This window comes from Balaenoptera musculus, chromosome 20 (genome assembly GCF_009873245.2).
Source record: "Balaenoptera musculus isolate JJ_BM4_2016_0621 chromosome 20, mBalMus1.pri.v3, whole genome shotgun sequence".
NCBI classification, from domain to species: Eukaryota; Metazoa; Chordata; class Mammalia; order Artiodactyla; family Balaenopteridae; genus Balaenoptera; species Balaenoptera musculus.
This window is the reverse complement of record NC_045804.1, coordinates 6,448,671-6,476,483: the sequence shown is the minus strand read 5'-3', so window position 1 is coordinate 6,476,483 and position 27,813 is coordinate 6,448,671. Positions and strand designations below refer to the sequence as shown.

The 27,813-nt window shown below is 50.9% G+C and overlaps 1 protein-coding gene across 1 annotated transcript; it reads right to left on the bottom strand.

The window, feature by feature from the left end:
- Nucleotides 1–258: 258 nt before the first annotated feature.
- Nucleotides 259–26,819, bottom strand: DNAI2 (dynein axonemal intermediate chain 2). Its single transcript, XM_036837213.1, has 13 exons — nucleotides 26,739–26,819; nucleotides 21,518–21,711; nucleotides 19,856–20,017; nucleotides 18,755–18,876; nucleotides 15,707–15,849; nucleotides 14,603–14,716; nucleotides 10,619–10,758; nucleotides 9,596–9,718; nucleotides 6,222–6,445; nucleotides 4,610–4,745; nucleotides 3,792–3,938; nucleotides 2,751–2,978; nucleotides 259–913 (listed from the first exon to the last, which is right to left on the bottom strand). Exons 2-13 carry the CDS (start codon nucleotides 21,698–21,700, stop codon nucleotides 809–811), a joined length of 1,827 nt encoding a protein of 608 aa, XP_036693108.1. The 5' UTR covers nucleotides 21,701–21,711; nucleotides 26,739–26,819; the 3' UTR covers nucleotides 259–808.
- Between the last annotated feature and the right edge of the window lie 994 nt (nucleotides 26,820–27,813).

Sequence of the window (27,813 nt, the reverse complement as noted above, 5' to 3'; positions counted from 1 at the left end):
CATGAGCCCGGTGACCCGGGCAGGTCCCCACATGTCTCCCAGAACCTGTTTCTTCCTCTACCGAGGAAGGATAATCAGAGCAGAAACCTTCCAGGGACTTTATCAAAAGAGTGACACGAGATAACATGAAAAGCTCTTAGTGCAGGAGACATAATAAGCACTAACCATTAGCACTATTATTATTAATTTAATTTTACAAGAATGAAGACAGCAGAAAACTCGCCGTGTGCAAGAGACACCCAGCTCATTTCATCCACTGACTCTCACCCTCTTGGAGGTCAGCATTCCCCAGAGGAGCTGCTTGGAAAGACATCTTAGAAGTGGACAGACTTTCTGCTCCCCAGTCATATATGGGTGCAGAGCGTCAGCAAGAGAGAAGGAGAGACCGCTTCCCACACCCACAGGCCTTCCCGAGGCCCGGCCATGGCCGTGGCCAGCCCAGCGGAGGCTTTGCAAGCTTGTGAAGGAAGATGCTTGTCAGGAAAGCCCTTGCAAAGCTCAATCCAAGGGAACAGGGAGGGCCAGGGGACCTGGGTGAGGTTGGCTGGGGTGTGGCTGAGACCAGGGGACCAGCCCAGGGATGAACCCTGCCCCTTCCCTCCCCCCGAGGCGTCTCTTGGGACTGGGTTCAGGGAGTCACCGGGGACCGGGGATCTGTGGGGTATGGGGGCTGGGTTGGGGCCCCTTTGCTCCTCCAGCCCTCCCTTACCCCGGAGACCCTTTAAGGGAGGGGGTCAGCACCCCGACTTGTAAAACCAGGGCAGTGCCGAGAGGTGGGAAGCAGGCGCGCGTGTGAGCGGGGCTCCGGTCAAGGCTGGCCTTCCAAGGTTGGACTCTCTTCACCGTCTCTTTCTTCCGCCCCTTCTTCCTCTCCCTCCACCTCCTCTTCTGTCTCCAGACTTGGTTGTTTCAGCTACGGAAAGACAGCATAGACTTGTTGGTGGGGGGCAGGGCTCCCTGCACCCGGGAGGTTAACCCCTGAGCCTAGCTTGCTGGGCACCCAGGAGGCCACACTGCCAGCACCACGGCCGTGAGGGCCTAGCGGGCGCTCGACACCTGCGGGTATGGACGGTGGGAACGGCCTCGGGCACCTGCCGCTTGCTGCCTGGGCCACCTCGAGCTAGTTCCTCCTGAGTCTCCTTGGTCCCCTCCCCTGTAAAGGGGACATGCTTCCCTGCAGGGCTGTGGCTGGGATTAGAGATAATGCGTGTGAGGACCCAGCAGTGCCTTCTCAGATCTGAGCCCAGAAGGTCTGGCCAACTGCAGAGACGCAGAGATGGGCAGGAAGCGTGTGGTGGGCAGAAGAAGGAGGGGGCCACGTTCTGTGTAGCTTAACCCCTTCTGAGAATCAGCTTCTCCATCCGGAGTGTTCACGCTGCTGTGGGGAGCACATCTGGGGATGTCAGCACTAGACACGGAGTCAGTGGCCGCATTGCACGGTGTCAGCATCACCTGCTGGAGGGCTGGAGGGCCCCGGGGGGATGGGTGGGAGGAGCCCGGGCTGTGGGTCAGAAAGGCAGGACTCCAGCCTTGCCTCAGCCCCACCGGTACCACCAGATGGTGTGAGAATAAAGCCGCTCAGATCCGAGTACTTCCAAATGCAAAATGCGCCCACAGAAATCACAGCCTGTCTCTGGACCCAGTGGGACAGAGGCAGAAATGGTGAGTAGTCATGGGATGGAACCGGTGAGCTCCTCCGTGTGCTTACCCACCTTCCGTCCCCCTGTCACTCCATCAGTGCCCGAGAACTGGACACACAGCCCCTCTTGCTGCCAGGGCCGGCTTCATGGGCCGGCGCCCTGTGCGGCCACGCGGCCTGTGCTGACCAGAGCTCCACGCTTGCTTTAGCGTCTGCTGCCACTGTCTTGAACTTCTCAACACTTTTTTTTTTTTTTTTTTGGCTGCGAGGCATGAGGAATCTTAGTTCCATGACCAGGGATCGAACCCGCACCCCCTGCAGTGGAAGCGCGGAGTCTTAACCACTGGACCGCCAGGGAAGCCCCTTGAACTTCTCAATGCTTTTGAACTAGGGGCCCCATGTTTTCCTTCCTTCCCTAACTAGGTAGCCGATCTTGCTTACAAGGGCAGACGCTGGCCCACACTCGCTTGTTCTTTTCCCTTCCGTGTTGTGCTTTCACTCTTTCACATCTTAGCGTCTTATCGGTGGGCCCCTAAAGGCAATGGCCCAGACAGACCATGTTTTTTTCTTCGTCCCCTGGTACCGAAGAGGGCCTGGAAAGTGACACTACCTTTATCACTCCATCTCCTCAGTTTCCAGGTGAAAATTAAGGAACCAAGAAGTGAAGTGACCAGCCCAGGTGATGCAGCTAGAAGGTGCTTTGGAGCCGGGGCCATGGATGGCTGAGCTCAGGACAAATTTCACCCCCGATGCCAGGAGGGGTCATCACGGATCTCACAGCCCCCTCCTCCCGGGGCCTCCAGGCTCCCTCTTCTCTGGTGGCTCATGTAGCCCGGGTCACATGCATGTTCAAGGTCCCCATCGCGGTGGGGAGAGGAGGATTTCAAGAAGCACAGGGTACGGCTCCTGTGCTCAGGGAGCCTGAAGTCTGCTTGGAGACTTAGGATTCCTCCGGAGGAAGGGAGTAATTCCTCCCACTTGCCAGATGGACAAATGAAGGTCCGCCTGGCGAGGCCACTTGCTCGCGGTCGCCCGAGGTCAGCAAGCAGGCAGCCCGGGCGCCGTGCCTCCCTCCCGGCCACCCCACCCCGAGCCCGCTCGAGGCCCCTACAGGCTTGGGCTTCTGCTTCATGGCTTCCGCCTCCCTCTTCTTCAGCTCCGTGAAGATAACATCAAAGAACTCCTCCTCGGCCTTGGTGACCAGCTCCTCCAGGTTCAAGGCGGGCTCTCCCTCCCTCAGGTCGTCATCCTTGCCCTCCGCCTTGCCCTTCTCCTTCAGCCGCATCTCGCGGTGCCTGGCCTCCAGGATCTTCTCCCGCCGGGTCTCACGCTCAAACATCTGTGCACAGGGACAAAGAGGCCGTGGGAGAGGCGGGCAGGCAGCGCTGGCTCCCAGCACGGGGGCCGGGCGGGCTCTCCTTGCTCGACTCCAAGCAGCCCACACAGAGGCCTGTACTCCGGGCTAACGGCAAGAAAGGGGGGCTAAATATTGGGGTTGGGAGGCGGGAACAGGGGTGCCAAGTTACTCAGTTCCAAGGAATTCCAAGAACACGGATGCAGGTGTGAAGGACACCCTCTGGGGCTGCGCAACATGGCGGCCTGGGCCCACAGAGGACGAGTTCATTGGTGGGACCACAATCTCAGGCAGAGCCGGGAGGGTCTCCCAGGGTCTCGGCACCAGGGGTTTTCAATTTCTCTGCGTGCCCCACGGTTCTGGGGAGGCGCCTCCGGGGTGATGGATCTCAGCCCCCAGGGCCCCTTCCCCAGGACGGTCCCCTTCCAGCTGTCTTCTCTACAGGCATTCTGCTAAGCCTTCCTTGGACAGGTTCTGCTGCCCCAAAAGTATGTTGTTTGAAACTAGACAAACTGACCGAGTCAAACCACTTGGATTTGCAGCTGAAAAATACTGAAGCTTGGAGTGGTAAAGTGACTTGCCCAGGGCCGCTTGGCTACCGAGTAGTGAAGCCAGGGTGGATTCAGACATTCCCAACACCCATTTCTCGGGCTCATTTCCTGATCTACCCCCAAATATCCATCCATTTCCCAGGAGGTGACAGAAAAGGGCATCTGTTCTTCCCTGACTGGCCCGCTCGGCCAGGGGGCCAGGTCAGTTCAGGAGCTGGTGCGCACCTCGCCCGGGGCCCGCACCTACCGAGGAAACTGTGTTCTTCTCATTCCTCTGGAGGGTGCACAGCCCACTCGAGACCTCCAGCAGCGTGGTTGTCCCCAACTGGGAGCCACAGGCAATGAAACATCCATTGTCCTGTAGCCGGAGGCAGAAGAGGGCCTCGTCACACACCTGCTGGAGGGTCAGGCAGACCCGGGTGAGGGAGGAGAGAGGAGCAATGTCACCCTTTGTTGGTCTGATTATCTGGCTCTTGGGGAGACTTAGCCAAGCAGCCCCATTCAAACACCCTTGGTGACTCCCCCGATTGAGGGGGACCCCAGCCTCAACCCACAGGATGAAGTTCACACTCTATGACTGGCTGTAAAGCCCTTTACCCCCAGCCTCATCTTCCGCCTCAGCCGGCCCCCCACACCCACCCCTTCAGTCCAGCCCCATTTTCTTTCTTTTTTCTTTTTTTTTTGTTGCACTGTTGGCATGTGGGATCTAGCTCCCCGACCAGGGATCGAACCCGCGCCCCCTGCATTGGGAGCGTGGAGTCCTAACCACTGGACCGCCGGGGAAGTCCCTTCAGCCCCACTTTCATTCTGCAGTTTCCCCAACCCCGCGCTTTTCCACGGCCCTAGCCTGCAGGTCTCTGCTCTGGCTTTGCTGATAGGGTTACGTTAGCTCAGGCTGGAAGGGGTCAGCTGCCAGGAGCCTGCGCCCGGGCTTCTGAAGGAACAGGCCTGGCGGGAGGAAAGGCCGGGCATCCGCTTTTTTCCTTTTTTAATTCCCCTCAGGTGATTCTGCTGTGCCACCAGAGTCTGAGGGCCTGGGTGCATGGGGAGGCAGGTGCACGTGACCTTCAGGCTGAGGGCGGGGTCACATTGCTTGAACACAAAGTCCCAGATGTCCAAGGTCCCGTCCATCTTGGTGGTGAAGAAAACCGCTGGCCTCACCGGGCTCCAGGCACCATCAGTGAGATAAGCCATGTGGTACCTGTTGGGAGCCAGGTGTCACCGGTCAGGGACCCCTGTGGTTGGGAGGGATGGAGAGCCTGCGGGGCCGCAGCCCTACTCATCCAGCCCCGCCCCGGCTCCAGGGTTTCATTGCTGGGCAGGAAGTTCTTTCTTGTGTCTGACTTCTAGCCGCACCAGCCTCGCCACCCACAGCTCACAGTTTGCACTATAAAGGGTTTGGGGTGGGGTCCTTCCCAGGGGCTGGTCACTGGCGTTTTCCACAGCCAACTCCAGGGCACAGGCTTGGGCCCAGTCCCCCAGCCGTGAGACTCACTTGAAAGGAGTCGGAGGAAGGAAAAGTTGCCCAGAAAAGTTCATGCTACTGAGATGAAGAGAGTGTTATACTTCCTACTTGGTTTAACCTAGATTTTCAACGATTTCTGCAGTGAAGAATGAAATTGGACCCTTATCTCATACTGTATACAAAAATCAACTCGAAATGAATTAAAGGCTAAAACGTATGGCCGGAAACCATAAAACTTCTAGAAGAAAATGCAGTGGAAAAGTTCCTTGACATTGGCCTTGGCAATGACCTTTTGGATATGGCACCAAAAACACAAGCAACAAAAGCAAAAATAAACACGTGGGATTACATCAACCTAAAAAGCTTCTGCACAGCAAAGGAAACAGTCAACGAAATGAAAAGGCAACTAACACAACATTGTAAATCAAATATACGCCATTAAAAATTTTTAAATAAATAAATAAATTAATTAAAAAATAAATTTAAAAAATGCACAGGCAACCTAAGGAAAATACTTGCAAGCCATATATCCGATAAGGGGTTAGTATCCCAAATATATAAGGAACTCATACAACTCAATTGCAAAAAACCAAATAACCCGATTAAAAAATGGGCAAAGGACCCAGACAGACATTTCTTCAAAGAAGACATACAGATGGCCAACAGGTATGTGAAAAGGTGCTCAACATCACTAATCATCAGAGGAATGCAATCAAAACCACAGTGAGATATCACCTCACAACTGTGAGGATGGCTAAATTATTAGAAAAACAAAAGATGAGTGCTGGAGAGGGTGTGGAGAAAAGGGAACCCTTGTGCACTGTTAGTGGGAATGTAAATTGGTGCAGCCGCTGTGGAGAACAGTGTGGAGGGTCCTCGATCCCATTTCTGGGTCTTTATCCAAAGGAATTGAAATCAGGACCTCGAAGAGACACCTGCCCTCCCATGTCCACTGCGGCACTATTCACAATAGCCAAACATGGAAACAACCTAAATGTCCATCGACAGATGAATGTGCGGTTTGAAGCATCTTCCTTTGTGAAGTGGCCGAATCAAGCCACTTCCCAGCGTAAGCTTGGCTGTTTGTGAAGTGTTTTCTCCATTTTATGGGTGGACACAGAAAGGCTCAGAGCACTCCTGGGTTGGGCTGGGCCCCCTCGGTCCCCTCCACCCCCGGAACCCCTCTCCCACCCCCCCAACTTCCCCCCTTACTTGGTCCACATGATGGACGACTCCCGGCTGTCTTCTGACCAGATGCGGGCGGTCCAGTCGCCGACGGTCAGAAAGTTCTTCGGGTAAAACGGGTTTCGCTGCAGGGCATAGATGGGGCCGTGGTGGCCTGAGAAGGTGCACACGATCTTCTCGGCCGATGTCTTGGCCTTGCGGTTGCAGGAGATGACGATGCCTTGCTCCGTGCCCACCATGAACTTGGTCGGCTGTGGAGGGGGTGACACGTGAGCGAAAGGCTCCATGGAGCATCAGCTCAGGGTTTAGCTGGCAAGGCGAGCGGTTTTCCGGAGTCAGGGCGGTGGAGCGGCAGGGCGGCTGCGGGTCCAAAGGTACTGAAAGTGCCTTCGGTTTAAGCCTCTGCTCGCGCTGTGCCCCGCCCCCTTCTAGGTAGCTGCGCCCACTCTTGCGCTTGATCAGGTCCCACACTTCTTTAAACCTGCCCAAGGGCCCCACAAATAATGAAGCCCCCCTGACTCTTCTGGTCCCTGGAGAATCTCGTCGCCAGCCCTCTTCATGTAGCCTCACTGTGTCCACTAAGCATTTTGCCGTAAAGATCCTGAACGTTTACACATAAAGTAAATGATTGAATCAATAATGTAAAACATGGATCTAGAAGAGCTCCCTCCAGCCTCCAACTACTACTCCCGGCAAAACTGGTCTACATTGTACACCCGTGCCCATAGCATCTTTAGTCACAACACCCAAGTGTCATCGACATGTGAACGACATGTGCTCTGCCCATACAATGCAATATTATTTGGCCTCAGAAAGGAAGGAAATTCTGCCATGTGCTACGATGTTGATAAACCTTGAGGACATTGTACTAAGTGAAAAAAGCTCATCACAAAAAGACAAATGTAGGAAGTGTTCACTAAAATGAGGTACCCGGAGGAGGTAAATTCGTAGACACAGAAAGTTGAAGGGGCTGAAGGGAGGGGGAAATGGGGAGTTTGTTGATTAAAAGGTACAGAGTGTCAGTTTTGTAAGACGAAAAAGCTCCAGAGAGCCCACAATGTAAATATATTTAACAATGGTTAAGATGGTACATTTTACATTATGTGTGTTTTTTTGTTTTTGTTTTTACTACAATTAAAAAGAACAACTGGGCTACAGATTGGAGAGTCAAAGGAAAGTGAAGACCCTTCTACACTGTTGGTGGGAATGTAAATTGGTGCAATCATTGTGGAGAACAGTATGGAGGTTCCTTAAAAAACTAAATATAGAACTACCACATGATCCAGCGATCCCACTTCTGGGCATATATTCGAAAAGATACATGCACCCCAATGTTTACTACAGCACTATTTACAATAGCCAAGACATGGAATCAACATGATGACATGTTTCATCAACAGAGGAATGGATAAAGAAGATGTGATACATATATACGATGGAATATTACTCAGCCGTTAAAAAGAATGTAATAATACCATTTGCAGCAACATGGATGGACCCAGAGATGATCATACTAAGTGAAGTAAGTCAGACAAAGACAAATATTCTATGATATCACTTATATGTGGAATCTAATTTAAAAATGATACAAATGAACCTATTTAGGGAGATTGCATGCTCACAATGCAGGGGGCCCAGGTTTGATCCCTGGTCAGGAACTAGATCCCACGTGCATGCCACAACTAAGAGTCCTCATGCCGCAACTAAGAAGCCCACATGCTGCAACTAAGAAGCTCGCATGCCGCAAGTAAAGATCCCAACTGCCGCAACTAAGACCCAGTGTAGCCTAAATAAATAAATATTTAAAGAACAAAACAAAACAAAAAAACCCCAAATGAATCTATTTATAAACAGAAACAGACTCACAGATATTGAAATGAAACTTACGGTTACCAAGGAGGAAAGGTGCGGGGAAATGATAAATTAGGAGATTGGGATTAACGTATACACACTACTATATACAAAATAGATAACAAGGACCTACTGTGTAGCACGGGGAGCTCTACTCAATACTCTGTAATGACCTACATGGGAAAAGAATCTAAAAAAAAGTAGACATATGTATTATGTATAACTGATTCACTTTGCTGTAGAGCAGAAACTAACACAACATTGCAAATCAACTATACTCCAATAAAAGTTAAAAAAAAAAAAAAAAAAGGAAAGGAAAGAGACACAGCTCGAGAGTCCCAGAAAAATAAGGAATAAAGTCAACTCCAGGGCTTCTGCAAGCTAGTAAGGGAGATAAACTGCCCAGGTCCCGGTGGCCCATCATGCCTCAGACTCCTTGGTGGGGCATGGGGTGGAGAGCCTGGGCCTTGGGGTCAGAGCCCTGGGTTTGAGCCCCGGCGTCCCCGTGTTCTAGAGCATGTGACTTACCTCCCTAAGATGAAGTTGTTTATCTGCAAAGTAGGGATAATCACATCACCTCACAAGACGGTCATGGGTGATCCCACAACGTAAGGCAGTTACGAGGGTCCAGCACACAGTGTGGGAGAGGTGAGGACTAGTGGCATTGAGGTCACTGCATCTAGCACTTGGCCTAGAAATCTCTGATTCGGGGACAGAATGTTTTTCTGAGTCCTCCCCACTGTGACTCCACGCCCAGGGCTGAGGGGGTCAGTAAAACTGTCTTCCACCTCATCCACCACATTGATCCCCCAGCCTGGGGGGTGGTGGTGGGGGACTTCCAGGGCAGGGGTGAGGCCAGAGCACCTCCACCTCCTAAGGGCCTGGGAATGATGTCACACGGCCTGGAAGCAAACCAGTGACAATCCCAAGGGGGAGCCAGGCCAAGAGCCATCTGGAAAGGTCGTTTTCTTGCTTTGGAGGGAGTCTTCATTTGCAGCTTCTAGAAGCTTCCCTCCTCGGACACAACCACATTACCACTTTGATATTTCTTTACTTTTCCTTCTCATTTACTAAATGCCATCACAGGCCTGTGCTCTGGTTTGCCAAGGAGCCTCCTCTGATCTCATTTTCCTCTCCAACACCTCTTCTTTCCCCACGGAAGTGAAGCCACCGGCCCAGGGTCCCACGTGAGGCAGGGACAGAGCTGCAGCCTGGCCTCTGAACGCTGGTTGTGGACAGGGCTCTTCTCATAGAATGGGGCCTCTCTGGAATCCCGTCCTTTCAGAAAGCTTGCCTTCTAATCAGCCGGGACACTAGCCAAATGGCGACTCTTGAGGGAATTAGAATGGCCTCCTTCCTCTGCTCTGCTGCCCCCTGCTGGAAAGTGGTTGTAAAGACCACACAGGTCTCGGAGGACCACAGGAGGATGGTCCAGGGCACAAGGTGAGAAGCAGTCTCAGGGTCCATCTGACACAGTAGCCACGGGTCTGCCCTTGGCTTTGGCTGCCCTGGCAATGGAAGTCAGGGAAGGGAGAGGAAGGGACACCCACCAGAGTAGACTCGAACTCCAGGGAGATGGCCCCCAAGGCATGCTCCAACCGTTCATTTCTGGTGATGTCCATGATGACGACCTCGGTGGGCTCGGTCATCTTCCGGACGTCCCACCACATGACCTGATGGGAGGAGGGGCCAACTCTGAGACCTGAGGTCCCGCAATTCTCCTGACTTTTTTGCCTTCTTTACCCCCTCCACCTTTTTGAGGCCAGTCCCTGGGGCCAAAGGGGTGTCTGACAGAGACTACCGGCAACCCGAGGGAACAGACATGCTTTGAGAATCACTCCTTTGGTCCACAGTCCCAAGCCTGGCTGACCATCAGAGTCATGAGCAAGCTTCCTAAAAATCCAGATGCCAGGGCCTCACCCCAGACCTACTGAAGGAAAATTGCCAGACGTGGGCCCTGGAGTCTGTATTCTTAAAGGCTCCTCACAGTATGGCAATATACAGCAACATCCAAAATGCACACATGCTTTGACCCAGAAATCCCACCGCCAGGAACGTATACTTCACATGTGTGCAGTAATCTATATACAAACACACCCTTTGCCACATTTTTTGGTAACTACAAAATATTAAAATCCACTTAAACAAATTACAGCATACCCATAATTTATTAAGTCCTTAGCAGGCATGGGGCAGCGCTTTACGATATATGAAATCATCTTCAAGACATGCTAAATGAAAAACGTCAAGTGCAGATCAACGTGCCAGGTGTACAGAAAGAGAGCAAAGACAGACACGTTGGCTTCTGTATGCAGACACGGACCCTGGAGGCTGATGTGGGTGGGCGCCTACAGGGAGGGGTACTGGGGGGCTAGAAGGCAGAGGTGGGAGGACGGCGTTTCACTGTCTGCCCTTTTGTACCTTTGGGATCTTGTTCCATGTGCGTGGATTACCTGTCATTCAATTTAAAAATGGAATGAAAAGGAAACGTTCTTAGGTAATTCAGTGGGAGGCCGGGAGACTGCTACTGAGCCCCACCCCCGCGCCCCCTACAGCGCCTGGCTGGTCGGTACCTGCCCGTCCGTGGATGCCGAGAAGCACTCGGTGCCCGTCTTCGACTGCAGCCAGATGGTGCCGTAAACAGGGTCTCGATGACTGAACTCAATGGTGGATAGCTCTGCCACCAGGCTGCCCTTCCGGGTGTCCCAACAGGCTGGCGGGGAAGAGAATGAAGGGGATGTGATGGAGGCACAGGCTTCCTTTCTTAGTGCAGGGAGCACGGGATAGAGGGATGCTGCTTGTCTTGGTTTGGCAGGTATGTGGTTTTTTTAGAAGCAGGGCTAACTTCAAACCCGCCTGAGTTTCCTACCAGCCCCCAAAGCATGCTTCGTTCATTCCACTGAGCCCCTAACACGTGTTGAGCATCACGCTGGGCACTGGGGAAGCCACTGGGATTCAGACAGCCACAGTCCCTGGGAGACAGGAAGGGAAATCTGCAAGTACAGCCCGTGCCGTGATTGCTCCAGAGGGAGACACATGGAGGCAGTCAGGGAAGGCTTCCTGGAGGAAGTGAGAAGGAACGAAGACTGAGGAGGAGCCTCGGGATGGAGTGAGCCAGGCAAAGAGGGAGGAGCACCTCCACCCCAGGGAAAGGCTCTGGGAAGTAAAAACATCTATGCAAATCTCTCCTGCTGCATCCACTCATTCCCTTTTCGCCTCTGTACCTTTGCTGCATTTGATCGGAAAGAAACACACAGAGGGAGATTTGTTCTTTCTTCTGATTCATCATTAGTATGTTGCTTCTTCTGTTTTACCAAGAAAGACTCAAAGTTTACTTATGTTTTTGTCCCAGTGGATTCTGTTTTCATTTTCCCACGAGTGTATAGCGAGGACCCACCCTATTACTCAGAGCTGTTTCTAGGAAAGCTGGTTTTGTAAAACAACAACAAAAGTCCATGATCCATAAGTCTTGATTTATGGAATCCAAGTCCAAGGCATTTGGCCCTGGATCAGTCTGGCCCAGAAACAGGTTTTCTTAGCTAAGCTCGCTCTGCTTGGGCAAAGTAGTACTCCAGGGTGGGTCCCACCATGTCTGTCTTACAGACAGCAGAGCCCCAGAGCCTGGGCTGGTCCGAGCTGGCATGCAAAACCACTGAAAGGGGTTATGAATGATGAGCGAGGCAGGGCTCCTGAATAAATCGTGGCCAAGTGGCTTTGCTTCAGCCTTTTAGAGCCTGGGCGCACAGATAAATTTGCAGGAGGTTTATGGGAGCCCACGTCTATTTCATAACCCAGGAGCTCCCCTGGAGAGGAGGTAGCAGGTCCAAGAGGGAGATCAGAGGCCTCAGGAGGCCAGGAGGCCAGGAGGCAGCCTGGCCACAGGGAGTTGCTGAGAAGTGTCCCAGCCATTCCAGCCCCTACTCCTGGAGCAAGAGGGGAACATAAGAGAGCTCGTGAAGACAGGAGGGAAGGGGAACCCTTTTCATGTCTGGTTGAGTCTGACCTCGGATGCAGACAGGAGGATTAACTGTTTGTTTACTTCAAGGCCAGAGGTGAAGGGCAGGCAGGAACCTTCAGGGCCCACGTGGGCAGGTTTCTTCTGAGCTCACCAGGGATACCAACATCAGTTTTCTGGGTGTCCCACCAGCAAAAATGGCAGAGTAAAGACCTCTGAGAATTCTCTCCAAGAGAACATTGGCAAAAATGGTCAGAATCAACTTTTTCAGAACTCTGGATATTAGCCGAAGGCTGGCAGCAAATCAGAGTGTTTATTTGAGAAAAACGGCTGAATCTTGTTAAGAACAGTAAGTTCTGTTGCATTTTGACTTGCCCTAGTTAGGATCCTATACTCTCCGGTTCTATGGTAGCCTTGAAAAATAACATTCTGCCTACCTGGTAAAAAACCAATAGCCTGGCAGCCGAGGGATTGAGCAGAATGGAGCTGGAGCTCTTTCAAAGTCTCCTATTCAAAGAATTGTCATTATTTGACCTGTCTGTCTGGTGGTTCCCTGGAAGACCCCCCACTTGCAAGGTTGTCTATATTCACCTTGACTTGGAGCTTGCCCAGTGAAAAAGGTCTTTTTAAGAAGGCAATTTTGAAAATAATTATAATTACAGACAACTGATTAACTTTGCAGTGTCCCACGGTGGTGGATAACAAGTGGGGCAAACAATAGGCTAACCAAAAAGCTTGAGAGGAAAAGCTGGAGAATGTCCATAGGGGTTTTGAAAAGCTCCTGGAACCTAGAAGGTCACATGCATGGGTATGGCTGTGTGCATTCCCAGGGCTGCATACATACTTAGGAAAGAACTGAGAAGGCCCTAAACTTTCACCTCTGGCTGACCGTAAGGCTCGGTGCAGCAGCTAAGGCAGAGTTGACGACTGCCTGGCTGAGTGTTGAAGGTATGCTCAAGTACGCACACAGAGCCTTCCAGCAAAGTCTGCGAGATTTACTGGCTCCAAACAATAAGCAGAAAACATTCATATCAAGCGCACAGGGAACGCTCTCCAAGATAGACCACATGTTAGGCCATAAGACAGGTCTCAATAGATTTTAAAGATTGAAATCATGCAAGGTATCTTTTCTTACCATAATAGAATAAACCTAGAAACCAATAACTGAAGGCAAACTGGAAAATTCACAAATATAGAGAAATTAAACAACATACATCTAAATAATCCATGGGTCAAAGACGAAGTCAAAGGGAAATTAGAAAATACCTTGAAATGAATGAACATGAGAAGACAACATACCAAAACTTAGGTGTAGCTAAAGCCGTGTTTAGAGGTAAATGTATAACTGTAAATATCTGTATTTTTAAAAACCTCAAATCAATAATCAAACCTTCCACTTTAAGAAATTTAGAAAAAGAAGAGCAAAATAAACCCAAAGCAAGCAGAAGGAAGGAAATAATAAGGATTAGAGTGGAAATAAATGAAATGGAGAGTTTAAAAACTGAGAAAAATCAATAAAATAAAAAGTTGGTTCTTTGAAAATAAAACAAAATTTACCAACCTCTAGCTAGACTGACCAAGTGAAAAAGAGAGAACACTCAAATTACTAAAACCAGGAAAGACATAGGAGATGTTACTACCAATCTTACAGAAATGAAATGATTGTAAGAGAATGAACAATTGTGTCAACAAATTAGATTACCTACATGAAAAGGAAAAATTCTAGAAAAACACAAGCTATCAAAACTGATTCAAGAAGAAACAGAAAACGTGAGAAGACCTGTAACAAATAAAGAGGTTGAATTTTCAACTTTCAAAATACCAATAAGAAAAATCCCTGGACCAGATGGCTTCATTGGTGAATTCTACCAAATATTTAAAAAGAATGGCTATCAACTGTTCACAAACTCTTCCAAAAACAAAAACAAAAAAAACAGAAGAGGAGTAACACTTCCTCATTCTTTTTTTTTTTTTTAATGTATGAAGCTTTATCTAACTCACTAATGAAAGAACAAGCAAGACGGTAAGCTGGTTTTAAACAAGTTTTGATAGAATCAGTTTCTAAACTGAATGAATCCCCCTGTAAATGGTGGTCTTCATACCTCTTGTTTTAGCCAGTTCTATAATTCTTTTTTTTTTTTTTCCTTTTTTTCCCCCCATTCACTCTATATGGCTGGTATTACTCACACCCTTTACCATATAGGTTGCCCCGACTGCATCTCCTGAGTTGGAGCTCCCCAGTGGTCTCATAACCCCTTTGCCTCTAGCTAACCTAGCCTAGCTCAGGGTAGGTGTACAGTAAATGTTTCTTGACTTTACTTGGCCCATAATTTTCTTAACTTTTTATTTTGAACTCATTTTAGACTCACTTGAACTTCTACAACTGAAGACACGGCTGAAGTATCAGCAAAACCTGTCTCACCTTGACGTCTGGAAGCTACAGGAAGTCCCCACCCCACTTTGTCCTCCGTGGCAAGCCTGGCCTGGCAGGTGGGCCCTGGCCAGACAGCAGCAGGGGCCAAGCTGCCTGAGAGCCTGCAGGGGACTCGGGCTGACTCCTGGTTACGTGCCGGGGGTCGGCGGGGGGGGGGTCCCTCCTTACCGATCTGCCCATTGTAGCAGCCTGCCAGGAGCACGTGGGAATCTTTGGGGTTGTATTCCAAGGTGACAAGAGGAGAAGACGGCTTTAGGGCAATTTCTGGCCTGTTGGGGTTTTCTACAAAGCAGAACAACAACAACGACTATATATATATATGTTCTACCAGACCTGGAAAAAAAAAGGACAGGGTCAAACACTTTAACCCCTTCCGCGGGTGGGGGTTGCAGGGGGAGCCTGGACGCCCTTCTCCGGGCTGCAAGCTCTGGTCCTCAGTGGACAGCATCTAGCCCTGGAGGCTCTTCTGCTGGTTTTATTTTTGGGAATCAGGATTGTGTGTGTGTGACTGTCATTCTAGTCCATTTTCCAGGTTTGGTGTTAAATGAGGTTCAAGGCTTTTACAAGAAGTCAGCTCTCCCCTGACTTGTGTGAACCAGCTGCCCTGTCTGTACAGCGGGGGTAATGATGGAGTCCGGCCCACGGGGCAGCGCTAAGAGCTCACTGAGCTGCTCAGGAGTGTGAAGTGCTCAGTCCCGTGCGCGGCACCTGCACCTGCTGATAAAGGTAACGTTTATTTTCACAACGACAGCAATGAGGGACGCCTGAGAGCATGGATGGAGCCCACGATCACCTGCTACCTGCCAGACTCTGCCCTTGGAGTGAGCCCTTCTGTCAACAGTGGTCCGTGCTCCCGAGTGGACACACTGCCCCTACTGGCCATGAATTAGGGGAAAGTGCCAGGACAGGTGGGACAGAGGTGAGTCCCTGCGTCCCTGTGAGGGCCCCTCGGGTCCCTTCTCAGTCTGCTGGGGACTCTTTCTGATATGCTCTTCAGGGACCCAGAGTTGGGTCTCCACGTGGTCTGGTCTTGAATGCCCCGGGATCTGGAAGTGAAGGGAGCTCCTGCTTCTGATTTGGCTTCGCTTGGCTGCACCTGAACCCAGACAGCAAAGGGACGAGACAGGGGCTTCCTCCTGGGTCCCTGGGCATCCCAGTGAGGGACCAGCCCCACGAGAGTCCCGCTGCGTCTACCTTCCTCCCCCGAGTTTTCACTGGCCTCTCCCTCACTCCCTCATCCTTCCCTGGCTACCAGACCCCTCTGCTTCTCACCCAGGTCCCAGATGTACGACTCGTTGCTCATGCCCTCAGGTGCCCGTTGAAAATTCAAGCAAGAGTACGCCACTGCCAACTTCCTGTTGCCATCGGGGTGCCAGGAGATGTGTGTGGCTGGCCGCTTAATTTCCTGGGGATCCCTTTAGGGGAGGGCAAGAGGGCAGAAGACTGAAATGCCAGGTTCCCTAAATTTCGTATTTGCTTAATTTTTTCTTAAAAGAATTCATACATATTTAAACATTCGCTCAGATAAATTTATTTTAAAAACAAAGCTGACAGGACTCCCTTAATTGGAAAACTGATCTCACCAGCCATAAATAAAAACTAATAAAAATTAAGACAATGGAAATAAAATATTAAATTTCAGCCTGATGTCTTCGTTGGCTGAAAGTTCCGAGCCTGAGGCTTGATTTCTCATTAATATTAAACTATGAGGGAGGGTGAAGAATTCAGCCATTATGCTCCTTGGTATTTGCCCAACTGAGTTGAAAACATATGTCCACACAAAAACCTGCACACAGAGGTTTACAGCAGTTTTATTCATAATTCCCAAAACTTGGAACCAACCTAGACGCCCTTCGGTAGATGAATGGATAAACTGTGGTACATCCAGATATCATTATTATTCAGCATTAAAAAGAAATGAGCTATCAAGCCATGAAAAGACATGGTGGAAACTTAATGCACATTGCTAAGTGAAAGAAACCAATCTGAAAAGGCCACATGTTGTATGATTCCAACTATATGACGTTCTGGGAAAGGCAAAACCATGGAGACAGTACAAAGATCAGTCGTTGGCAAGGGTTTGGGGGCAGGGAGGGATACATAGGAAAAAATACAGGGGATTTTTGGACAGTGAAAGTATTCTGTATAATACATTTGGAATGTATGACACCAAGAGTGAAACCTAATGTAAACTATAAACTTTGGGTGTGCTGTAGGCATCCCCCCAAATTTCATATGTTGAAGCCTAATCTCCAATGGGCTGGTATTAGGAGGTGGGGCCTTTGGGAGGTGAATAGGTCATGAGGGTAGAGCCCTAATGAATGGGATTAGTGCCCTTATAAAAGAGGGTCCACAGAGATCCCTCACCCCTTCTACCTTATGAGTTCACAGCAAGAAGACGGCTGTCTCTGAGTTAGAAAGTGAGTCCTGGGAATTCCCTGGAGGTACATTGGTTAGGACTCAGCACTTTCACTGCAGGGGGCCGGTGAGTCCTCACTGGACACAGAACTTGACCTTGCTGGCACCCTGATCTCACACGTCCAGCCTCCAGAGTGGTAAGGGGTAAATTTCTGTTGTTTATAAGCCACCTGACTTAACGGTACTTCGATACAGCAGCCTGAACAGACCAAGGGCAGGGTGTAATGACGTCAGTGCTGTTCTCTGACTGTGACAAATGTTCCACCTGCGGGGAGGGAGGAGGGGAGGGACGCTGATGGTGGGAGAGGCTGTGTGGGATGGGGGAGGATGGAGCATGTGGGAACTCTCTGTACTTTCTGATCAGTTTTGCTGAGGACTTAAAACTGCTCGAGAGACACCGCTTCGGGAAAGATCTGAGGTGTTCTCTTTACTTGTTGCAAGTAATAAATCCTTCCTTCTCTGGAAAAAAAAAAAAAAAAAACTGCTAGAAAAAAATGAACTCTTAATAGAAAAAATGAAAGGGGAGGGAGAATGTGTAAGAGTTAGAAAAGGATTAAAGACTTAATGGCCCCAAACTGACACTTTGTCACTGAAGTCACCGGAAGGAATGAACGAAAGTGGGAAATGAAATCACTTTCTGGCCGTGTGACTCATCCACATCACTCCCCCCTGGGAGCACTGCCATAGTAGAAGGAGCACAGGCTGAGGCCCATCCTTGGTTGGGTCACCCACCCACTGTGAGCCCTGAGCACATCCCCTCCCTAGGGTCAGTTTCCTCATCTGTCAGACGCGGAGGTTGGATGGCATGACTTCTAATGCATCAGCCCTCTCGGATATCCACATGGAAGGTCAGACCCCAGCAGGGCTGGAGCAGCAGGACAGACAGCCCCCGCCCCACCCTGGCCCTTCTCTTGCACGCCCATTGTTAGAAGCCTGCTTGGCACACCATGACTCAGCCCCAGATCAGAAAAGAGTCCTTACTGGTCACGCTGGGGCTGGGTGAAACACTTCCCAGGACCCACAGTGGGTCACGGTAGCAAAATGAATCCTCCAGAGTTGGCATTTGAGGCTAGTCACGTCTGAAATCACAGGTATTCTCTGCATATATGAGCATACACACACACACACACGCAATATACATGTATACACGCACACACACATGCACATATATACATACACACGTACACACATATGCATACATATATGCACACATGCACACATGCATATAGGTGTATTTTAAACAAAAAGTAGCGCTCTCTACACACTGTTCTGCCCCTTGTTTTGCTTTGGTTTCACATAGTAAATCTTGGCAACTCTCTATAGGCACATAAGGAGCTGCCTCATTCATTGTGATGGCTGCGTGGTATTCAACAGTGTGGGCATACCAGAATTGCTGGAACCAGCCCCCTACCGATGGGTTTCGCTTGCTTCCAGTCTTTGGCTGGCACACACCCTGCCTCAGTGAATATCCAGTGACTTCACACATGTGTCTGTGGGATAAATTTCTTTTGTCAAATTTCTGCTGTCCTTGGAGGTTATTCCAGGCACACTCCTGAGAGTCTGGGATGAGGGTCTTGTTTACTCACACTGCAGCCGGATCACTGATGTTTGGTACTTGATACATTCTCTACACCATATGAATCAACCACACTTGTACACAGCTTTGCAAATTTGCTTTAGTCTTTCCCCAGACTCTGTCCTCCCTTTCCACCAACCAGGCCTGCCCTCAGGGTAGGCACCACTTGTCTGCTGGGCGTTTTATTGCTCTGTCCCTTATTAAGCTCGGATCACAGGTGGCATTGTACCCATGGCATGGAGTGACTGGCAAGGGGTCACCTTTGGAAGCACCCACGCATAGGGCTGAAAGAAATTGGCCAGACACCTGCCTGACTATAGAGGTACCTGAAAACATTGATGGTTTTAGCTGAAGGGGCCTCTTCCATCACCTCCACCGCATCCTCGTCATCAAAATACTCCTGGTAGATGTCAATGGCATTATTCTGCTTGATGCAATGCTCCATGACCTGAGGAGGACACGTCGGGAGTTCTTAGCAGTAAAGGGAGGTCCTTTCAGCCTGATCAGGGCTGAGATGGAGTCTGGGAGGGACGAGAAATATCTAGTAGTCTTTTCCCGTCCTTCCAGCCCATGCATTTTCACTGGGGGCAACATCTACCCACCAAAAGGGTGGAAATTGGTTCTTGGGGGTAAAATATTATTACTTTTTTATACAAAGCACAGATATACATACAGTACATAAATATATAGTACACCTACGGTATTACATTTTCATTGGGGTGGGGCGATGTCTAAAAAGGCTTGTTGGGGGACAACAACGAAAAAAAGGTGAAGAAACACTGCTCCAGGCAAACAGAATTAGTAACCACTCCATATATGGCATCCATCTCCTGTTTCCTCCACCCAGAAGGCCATTCCCCGTTATTCCAAATGTCCAACAAGGAAAAGCTCAAGATCAAGTGCCACCTCTTCCAGGAAGACTCCCCTGATTCCTTCAGCAGGAAATCAACTCTCCCTCCTTATGGGGCAAATGGCAGAGCATCTTTTCTCTTACAGCCTTTCTTTCTACATTATACAGTGATACCTCTGTATTTGTTTTTGGCCTCCAATGGATTATAAACTCTTTGGGGCAGAATATATGTGAATTTCATTTTTGCAATCTCTACTGCACCTGGCAGAGACTAGAAGCTCCATCCGAATGTGTCGAATGAATGAATGATCCCTACTGGCAGGTAGCTGCTGGGTGGAGTTCCTTGGGGTTCTCTTTGCCCAGAGGATTTCCCACTTTTCAGATTCTTCTTAAAGCCCGTTCAGTCCTTGGACCTTCTGGTCTGCTGTGTGGACCTGCCTGCCTGCTCCCAGACAGAAGGTTCCATAACGTAGCTGGTACACTTCCCCGAGGAGCCACAGTTGCCGAGCTTGACATGCAGCTGGGGAAGCAGAGTGATGGCTGAGGCCCTGACCACGGGTGCTGAAGGAAGCCTTACCGAGCCCAGCTGCATGATGGTGTTGATGTAGTTCTCATCTTTCTCCACCTTCTTCCGGAAGCGGATCGTCTGCTCCAGCTCCAGGGGGTTCACATCCTTGGGCCAGCCCCCCTCGATGTGATTAACCCCCCGGGTCTCCATTTCAAACCTCTCTGTGTTGGCCTAAACAGAGAGCCACAGGTGAGAAGATGCCTGGCCCTGGTGGAAGCATCTGACCACTCCTGCAAACCAGTGTCCCAGGGCTCCCGGGTCCCTCGGCTCTGAGTGCTCAGGGATGGACCCGTGAGGTGTCCCTGGCCAAAGCCACAATATTTTCAGGTCCAGCAAGGAACTTTCTGGTCCTCAGGTGGTCACAGGCAGCCACAAGAGTGCCACCCCTGTGGAGTTAGCAGCTTTGCAGATGCTGCCAGTGGCTATGGAAAATCCAGTTCTGACCTGATCTCCACCCTAAAGGTCCAGAGGAGCCCACCCATCGGTTCTGTGAGATCCCAAAGGAAAACGTGACTAAGCTTTCTCCACCCTACCATTTACAACGTCACAGGAATCGAAACATAAAAACAATTAAGAGTGTGGACTTGCTTTGCCCATTCTCTGTTGTAGGGAGGATGGCATAGATGTAGTTTCACCCCTTAAACTTACCTCTTTTCCTCCTTCCCAGTTTTCCCCCATCTTTTAAATTGTGGTAAAATACACATAACATAAAATCTACCATTTTGACTAAAATGTACAAGTTAGTAGCATTAAGAACAGTCACAATGTTGTGCAATCATGATCACTCTCTAATTCCAGAACTTTCTCATCACCCCAAATGGAGACTCCATACCCATTGAGCGGTCACTCCCCTTCTCCTTTTCCTTTTTAAGCCAGTTCTCACAAAAGCTAAAAGTTTCAACAGGGTGGAGCTGCTGACAGAGGAGACCCCGATGTGGTGTGGCCTTCATGGCCGCCCTCTTGTTTAGGTGGCTACACCATGAACAAAACCACCCTGGTCGCCATGACGGCAGCTTGCCCTGGGGAAGCAAGAAACTCAAGTTTGTTTGAACTGTGAGTTATTGGAGCCATCCACAAAGTGTTTTGGCCATATCAGTGTGATTTTCACTCCGTTGATTTGGGAACATGACGGTTGTGTTAACCCCTTCAGTCTAATCTTCTCCCAGCAGTTCTTGACGTAATCAGGAGCTGATCACTTGGTTCAGACAGACCAGGAGAAATCTGGGAGTTTGGACAGGAACATGCCCCTCAGTTCCTTTATCCTGGAGGCACCTCTGACCAGCACTTTCTATGGGACCCTTTCCTTTTCCCAAGCTAGGCAGGTCCTGTAGATGTGAATCCCTGGCCCCCTCAGATACCTCTCCCAGATGTACCCAATGCCTAAAACAACTCTAGTAAGAGTCTTAGAGGTGAGGCCAGAGCCCCTGGGAGAGAGAACATCTTGGTTTACAGTCACCCGGCCCAGGGAGTGGGTGGTGCTGGGCCTTGTCCTGACCCTGGGCACCGAGGTGGGTGTGGGGGCGATTCTGCCCTCATACTTCCAGCATCTTCGCTGGTCCACTCTGACTGGCTTCCGGGGGGATGGAGTCACCCAGTCCCACTTGCCTGCCTTGGCCAGCCACCCTGCCGGACCACACCTCCACTGGCCCGGTCCCTGGGGCAGGGACCCACCTCGTGTTCCGACATGCTGGTGGAGCACTGGATGCCCGTGTCCACGGGGTTCCGCTCCACGAATTGCTTGGCCAGCTCAGGGTTGGGCGGTATGTCGATGTTCAGCTCTGCCTGGCGGTCGGAGAAGTTGCATTGCTTCCCGAACTCGCTGCGCTTCTTGACATACACGTACACAATCTCCATGGTATCAGCTGCTGCAGGAACAGAGGGAGGGTGTGTGGTGAGGGACCCCAGCTGGCTGCTTCCCAGTCCCCACGGACCCCACCACCGGGGGCAGCTCCAGGTTCCCAATCTGGTTGGGGGGAGGGTTCCTAATGGATTTATCCAGATGCTGCATCTGCATTTGAAAAAGTAATTTATGGAGTGATGACTACAGGCTAAGCATCATCTTGTTCAGTTCTTACCGTCGCCCTCTGAAGTGGACAATAAAATCACCATTTTACTTTGGAGGAATCCGGTATTTGGAGATACCCAGAATGCCTTGCCCAGGATCACATAGCTCACATGTGGTACAGCTGGTCTACCTGATTCCAAAGCTCTTACTCACCAAATGATACAGTTTTTGCTGAGCTAGTATGTTTATTGCGAGGCAGGAAGAAATACTGATGGCGATTACGTTGAACTAAATTCCCTGCCACACACTGTGGACCTGATCATACAGCATACAGATTTGAGCCCCAGGCCTCTCTGGAAACGCTCCCATCCAACCACGTGATTGCCAGAAAGGCTCACACACTAGGTTACTGGACTCCACCCTCCATCACCCTGTGGGAGCCCCACTGAAACCTCTTCCCTCCACGTCACTCCAACGGGGAGAGGGCTGGGAGTCCAGCTGAGAAGGAGAGAGGGTCACACCACTTCCCCAGCAGGCAGAATAGTTAGGCCTTTGGGAAACCCTCTGACTTGTGCTACTGGTCATGAAAGGCACAGTGGGAAATTGAAAAGCAGGCTGGGTTGGACCCTGACTTCAAGTTCTGGCCCTGCCACTCGCCAGCTGCTTGACCTTGGCTGGGCCACTCAGTCATTCCAAGACTTGACACACTCAGGATGCCGAGAAGGTGAAATGCAAGATCTCGAGCAGCAGCAGAGCCAGGGTTCAAATGCAACACTAGGAAATGCTTTCTCACTCATGCTAACTGGAAGTCTCAGAAAGGCCATGGGCTGTTCCCACAGATTGCTCTCGACTTGCCCCAAAAGACAAGATTAAGAAAATAAAGAGAGGGCTTCCCTGGTGGCGCAGTGGCTAGGAATCCGCCTGCCCATGCAGGGGACACGGGTTCGAGCCCTGGTCCGGGAAGATCCCACATGCTGCAGAGCAACTAAGCCCGTGCGCCACAACTACTGAGCCTGAGCTCTAGAGCCAGTGAGACACAACTACTGAGCCCGCGTGCCACAACTACTGAAGCCCGTGCACCTAGAGCCCGTGCTCCGCAACAAGGGAAGCCACTGCAATGAGAAGCCCGCGCACTGCCACGAAGAGTAGCCCCCGCTCGCTGCAACTAGAGAAAACCCGCGCGCAGCAGTGAAGACCCAATGCATCCAAAAATAATAATAATACAATAAAATAAATAAATTTATTTTTAAAAAAAAGAAAATAAAGGATAAGCTATAGACTTGGAGAAAATATTTGCAAATCATATATCTGATGAAGGACTGTGTGCAGAATATTTAAAGACCTACCAGGTCCCAGGTGCTGTGAACAGCACTTACAGGCACCCTCATTGCATGCCCACTACAACACCCCCAATAGGCATCACAATTCTCATTCTACAGGTAAGGAAAATGATGTTCAGAAAGTACCTGGTCAAAGGTCAAATTTCTTGAGTCTAAACAGAGCCAAGACCCACTCACATCCGGCTCCAAAGCAATGATTCTCAACCCTGGCTACCCACTTAGAAACACCTGGAGGGCTTTGTAAAAATCACAATGCTTCAGTTGAACTGCAGATTAACTAAATCATAATCTCTCAGCAGTATTTTTACAAACGCCCCACGTAATTCCAGCATGCAGCCAAGGGTGAGAACCACCGATTTAAAGTGAGGGCTCTTACCTCAGTGAGAAGCCCGCGCACCACAGCAAAGAGTAGCCCCCGCTCGCCGCAAGTAGAGGAAGCCCATGCGCAGCAACAAAGACCCAACGCAGCCAAAAATAAACAAATAAATTAATTTAAAAAATAAAAAAAAATAAAGTGAGGGCTCTTAATCTCTCAACCAATGTTTCTCGCATCTGGGATGTCCATTCAAAACATAGAGATTCCCAGGCCCCCTCCTGCAAACACGGATTTACATGCGTGGGATGAGGCCTAGCAATATGTGTTTTACACAATCACCCCAGATGACTGTTAGGACCAGATATGTGTCTGATCCCACCTCCAGGGCTTCAAAGGACCAGACAGGTGGGTCCCGGCTGTCCCCTGAGATGCAGGGCCAAGAGCTGTGTGACAGCCTAGAAGCACGTGCCTGGGTGCTCTTGGGCCCTGGAGCAGCTGGGACCAGGGGTCAGGGCGACGAGGGTGCGAGGTTAACTCCTAGGTCCCTTTGCATCCACCTATGTTGTTCCTTGAAGACAATACCACCCTCCCAACCGCCCAGCCCCAGAACAACTCAAACTGCACCAGACTCACAGAGAGCAGTATTTTCCTGCTCTTTCTTGTGGTTTGGAAACTCTTCTGCCCAGGAAGGGTAAAAGCAATGGCTTGGAGAACAGAGGGTGGGGACAGAAGCACAAATTACAGTAGGTTGCCCTCATGAGTTATTTGACATGGACAAGATAGAGCCTCGTGAAGAAGGATGCACATCCAATTAGCTTCTTCCTGTCCGCCAGCACACTGTTGAAGCACAACAGGGCTGCACCTGCGTCCCCTCCCCCTCCCCCGCTCCCCCTCCCCCAAGGACTGCCTGTCTCTCCCTCTGTTAAAAGATAATTGCTACGAGACAGCTAGCTCCTAGGGGACACGCGGAATCCTAAGAGCATGAGGAAACCCCAGGAAGACAAAAATATCCTCTTTAGCCCAGGTCACATCTTTAACAGCTTTGCTTTCCTTCTGGGTGCTTCCTAAGCCAAGCTAGGAGCGAGAACAGAGGCATTGTTTTCTATCTGGAGGCAGACAGAGGGGACATTTAAAGGCTGGCTGGGTGATGGGAAGACAGCTCATTCAAGGACCCAGAGAGGGCTTTCTTGCAAGCTGGTGGAGTATGAAGATGAATGGTGAGGTCAGAGCTGGGGGTCTCAGGAGGTCTCTTCCCGCCCTGGTGAGACAAGTCTCATAGGCTGGGCTGCCCCAAGCAGCGCCTGAACGGGGCTGTCTGCAGACGGGGCTTCCAAGGAAGGCAGGACCAGCATCGCTGCCCTCTGGGAGTTCAGGGGGGGAGATCGCCCACCCGTGGGAACCTCAGATCCACAGGCATCTCAAACACAAGAACGCGCAGAATTGGAGACGTGCTGATCTGAATGTCAAATATGCAACCGCCTCCTGCATCCTGGGGCAGTCAGATCAGAACCTTAACCAAACATAAAAACAAAACTCGTCTTGTGCAGTGATAACGAGCAAAGTAATTCCTGGAAAAGAACTTCCTCTGGCTTAAGAGAAGGAGTGTTTCCCAAGCAGGGAGACCAGGGAGCCGAGGGTGGCTCAGAAGTTCAGTGTGGGGTTTTCGCAGGCAGGCAGGTGGGGGGCGGCACCTTCCCTCACCACGGGACTCCCTGGTGGTACGAAGGACACAAGGTCTCCTCTTCCTCGCGTCCCTGGGGCAGCCCCCAGTCTTTGTGCTGTGTCCGGCTGGACAAAGGACTGCAGGGGGAGGGGCTTCCTGCCTTCTTTCTTCTGTCTGTTCACCTTCTGGAATTTGCAGTCCTAAGGGGCTCACTCGCCTTCAAAAGAAGCTGATCTCCCTGAATCCCTTCCTCTGCTTCACACTGGGTCGACCAGCAGTGAGCTCCAAGAGGTGGAGGATGGGGCTTCCCGGGTGACGCAGTGGTTGAGAATCCGTCTGCCAACGCAGGGACACTGGTTCGAGCCCTGGTCCGGGAAGATCTCACATACATGCCGCGGAGCAACTAAGCCCGTGCGCCACAACTACTGAGCCTGCGCTCTAGAGCCTGCGAGCCACAACTACTGAGCCCACGTGGCTAGAGCCCGTGCTCTGCAACAAGAGAAGCCACGACAATGAGAAGCCCGCCCACCGCTACGTACAGTAGCCCCCCACTCGCTGCAACTAGAGAAAGCCCGCGCGCAGCAACGAGGACTGAACACAGCCAAAAATAAAAACAAATAAATAAATAAATTTATTAAAAAAAAAAAAAGGTGGAGGCTGAGGATAGCCAGAGGTGGGAGGAGGTCCCCAGAACCGGAGGGTGAGGCGGGACCCTGTCTACATCCTCTGCCCACCAGTGCTGGCCCCTTGAATGAAGACTGAGGTCTTTTATTCATCCCTATCCCCAGTGCCTGGCGCAGAGAGGGGCTCCCTACTCCCTTTGTCACGTGCTGAATGTGTGATGTGACCCCAATCCCCCAGGGCTCTCCCCTAGAGCTCTCCTCCCTCCACTCCTCCTCTTCTGGCTTGAAAAACAAAGCACAGCAAAGGTAACAATTTAAGAGGGGAAAGCACTGGTTCTGAAAGCTTGGAGAAGAGTGCACTTCTGTGGTTCAAGAGACCATGATAATGTTTGAACTTGTTGCAGGAAGAAGGAACTAACGGTGTGACCTTGAGCGTGATACCCTAAGGGGCGTAAGTATGCCCTCTCCCGGGTTGAGGAATAAACTGATGCAGAGGGCCTGTCCCCTAGTAGGGGCTCAATCACTATAATTCCCTGCCCTCCGTTCTTACCAGAAAGCTCTCCTCTTCACGGGCTTAGCCTCCCGGCACCCCAGCCCCAGGCTGTATTTTCTATCCATTCAGCTGTAAACCCTTCAGAGGTCTCCCGTCCCCTCCAGGAGACCGATCACATCAGGACCCGACTGGCAGCTAGGGGTGCAGGAAGCAGGGCGTTTAGAACTTGCTGGGTCCCGTGACTCGGGAAGCATCGAGGGCAGCGAGGACTGATGGGGCGGGGGACCCTAGGAGCGCTAGGCCAGGAATCCACCATCCGGCAGAGCTAGTCCCGAAGGACGCCCCTCGAGGAGTTTCTTGCACTAGCGGTGGTTCTCACACTTGGGGGCTCCCCCCCTTCACTCTCCACTCTCCTGTTCAGCCGCGGACGTCCTCCCCGCACCCGCCCTTACCCTCGGTCCGTTCCTGTTGCCTCTGGGCCTCTGGGGAAGCACCCGAGCGGCGGTGCCGGCTTCCCGGCTTCTCAAACGGCTCGGAGCCTTGGCGTTTACCCGTTGCCTAGCAACCCTGGCTGGGCCCCGGACGCGGGGCGGCGCTGCGCAGCGCTGCGCGAAAGGAGATCCGAAGCACGTGACCCCCCCATCCCGCTACTTTGGAAGCGCCTCCGGTCCCTCCCAAGTTAGTCAAGCACCGGTAATGATAAACGTGTGTAGAGTCTTTGCCAAGGCGCTTATCCGAGTCTACAAATATGCATTTGGCAAGATCCTGAGAAAATGCAAATTGTTCTCAGCGCGCCTCCGGGTCCTGCGCCCTGGTTGGGGCTCTGCTATTTATTTGCTCGTGATCCGGCGGGTCGTTTTACCACCCCTTCCTTCAGCTTCCTCGTCTGCTACATGGGAATTATAACCCCCAGCCTCCTTTCTGCCACCATATGTCCTACTCGTTGTATAATAAGCTTAAGTCTGACTACAGCACCAGAATGGAAACTCCTGGAAAGTAGGGACAGGGTGTTTCCACAACTTAGCTCTTGGTTGCCGCGTTGTAAACGTGCTGTTTATTGAATGGATGAATGAATGAATAAAATGAATTTCTCATGGGTTAAGGCAATGAGGGGAAATAATGTAAACTGAAAGAAGGGGATTTGGGGCTAGAAAACATGGGTTTGAATCCCAGTTTGGCCATTTACTAATCGCATGATCTTGGGCTAGTCGCTTTCCTTTTCTGACTCAGCCATCCTCGTTGGCAAAGGGAGGGGACAGTGGCAGTACTTAGCATAATTGGGAGGGCCAGCTGAGCTGACGCGGCAGGGTGCCCAGGCTGGAGCTGACCGCAGAGCCGGCATCAGAAGGCAGGCCAGCTCTGTACCTCCGACGGCAGGGAATCTAATCGGAGTTCAGGGATGGGCGCTGGAGATTTGGAGTGGGGCGGACTATGTGTCATCCAAGAAGTGGCATTTGAGGTTGGAACCAAGCCTTGAAAAACGGTTATGAGCTGCAGGGGGGAAGGAGTGGGGAGAGGATTCCAGAT

Excerpts from the sequence above, each read along its gene's own strand:
- DNAI2 (XM_036837213.1), bottom strand. The coding sequence starts at position 21,700 with ATGGAGATTGTGTACGTGTATGTCAAGAAGCGCAGCGAGTTCGGGAAG. Across the intron at positions 20,018-21,517 it reads CCAGCATGTCGGAACACGAG|GCCAACACAGAGAGGTTTGA; the intron begins GTGGGTCCCTGC and ends CTCTCTGTTTAG. Across the intron at positions 14,717-15,706 it reads GTCGTACATCTGGGACCTGG|AAAACCCCAACAGGCCAGAA; the intron begins GTGAGAAGCAGA and ends TCTGCTTTGTAG.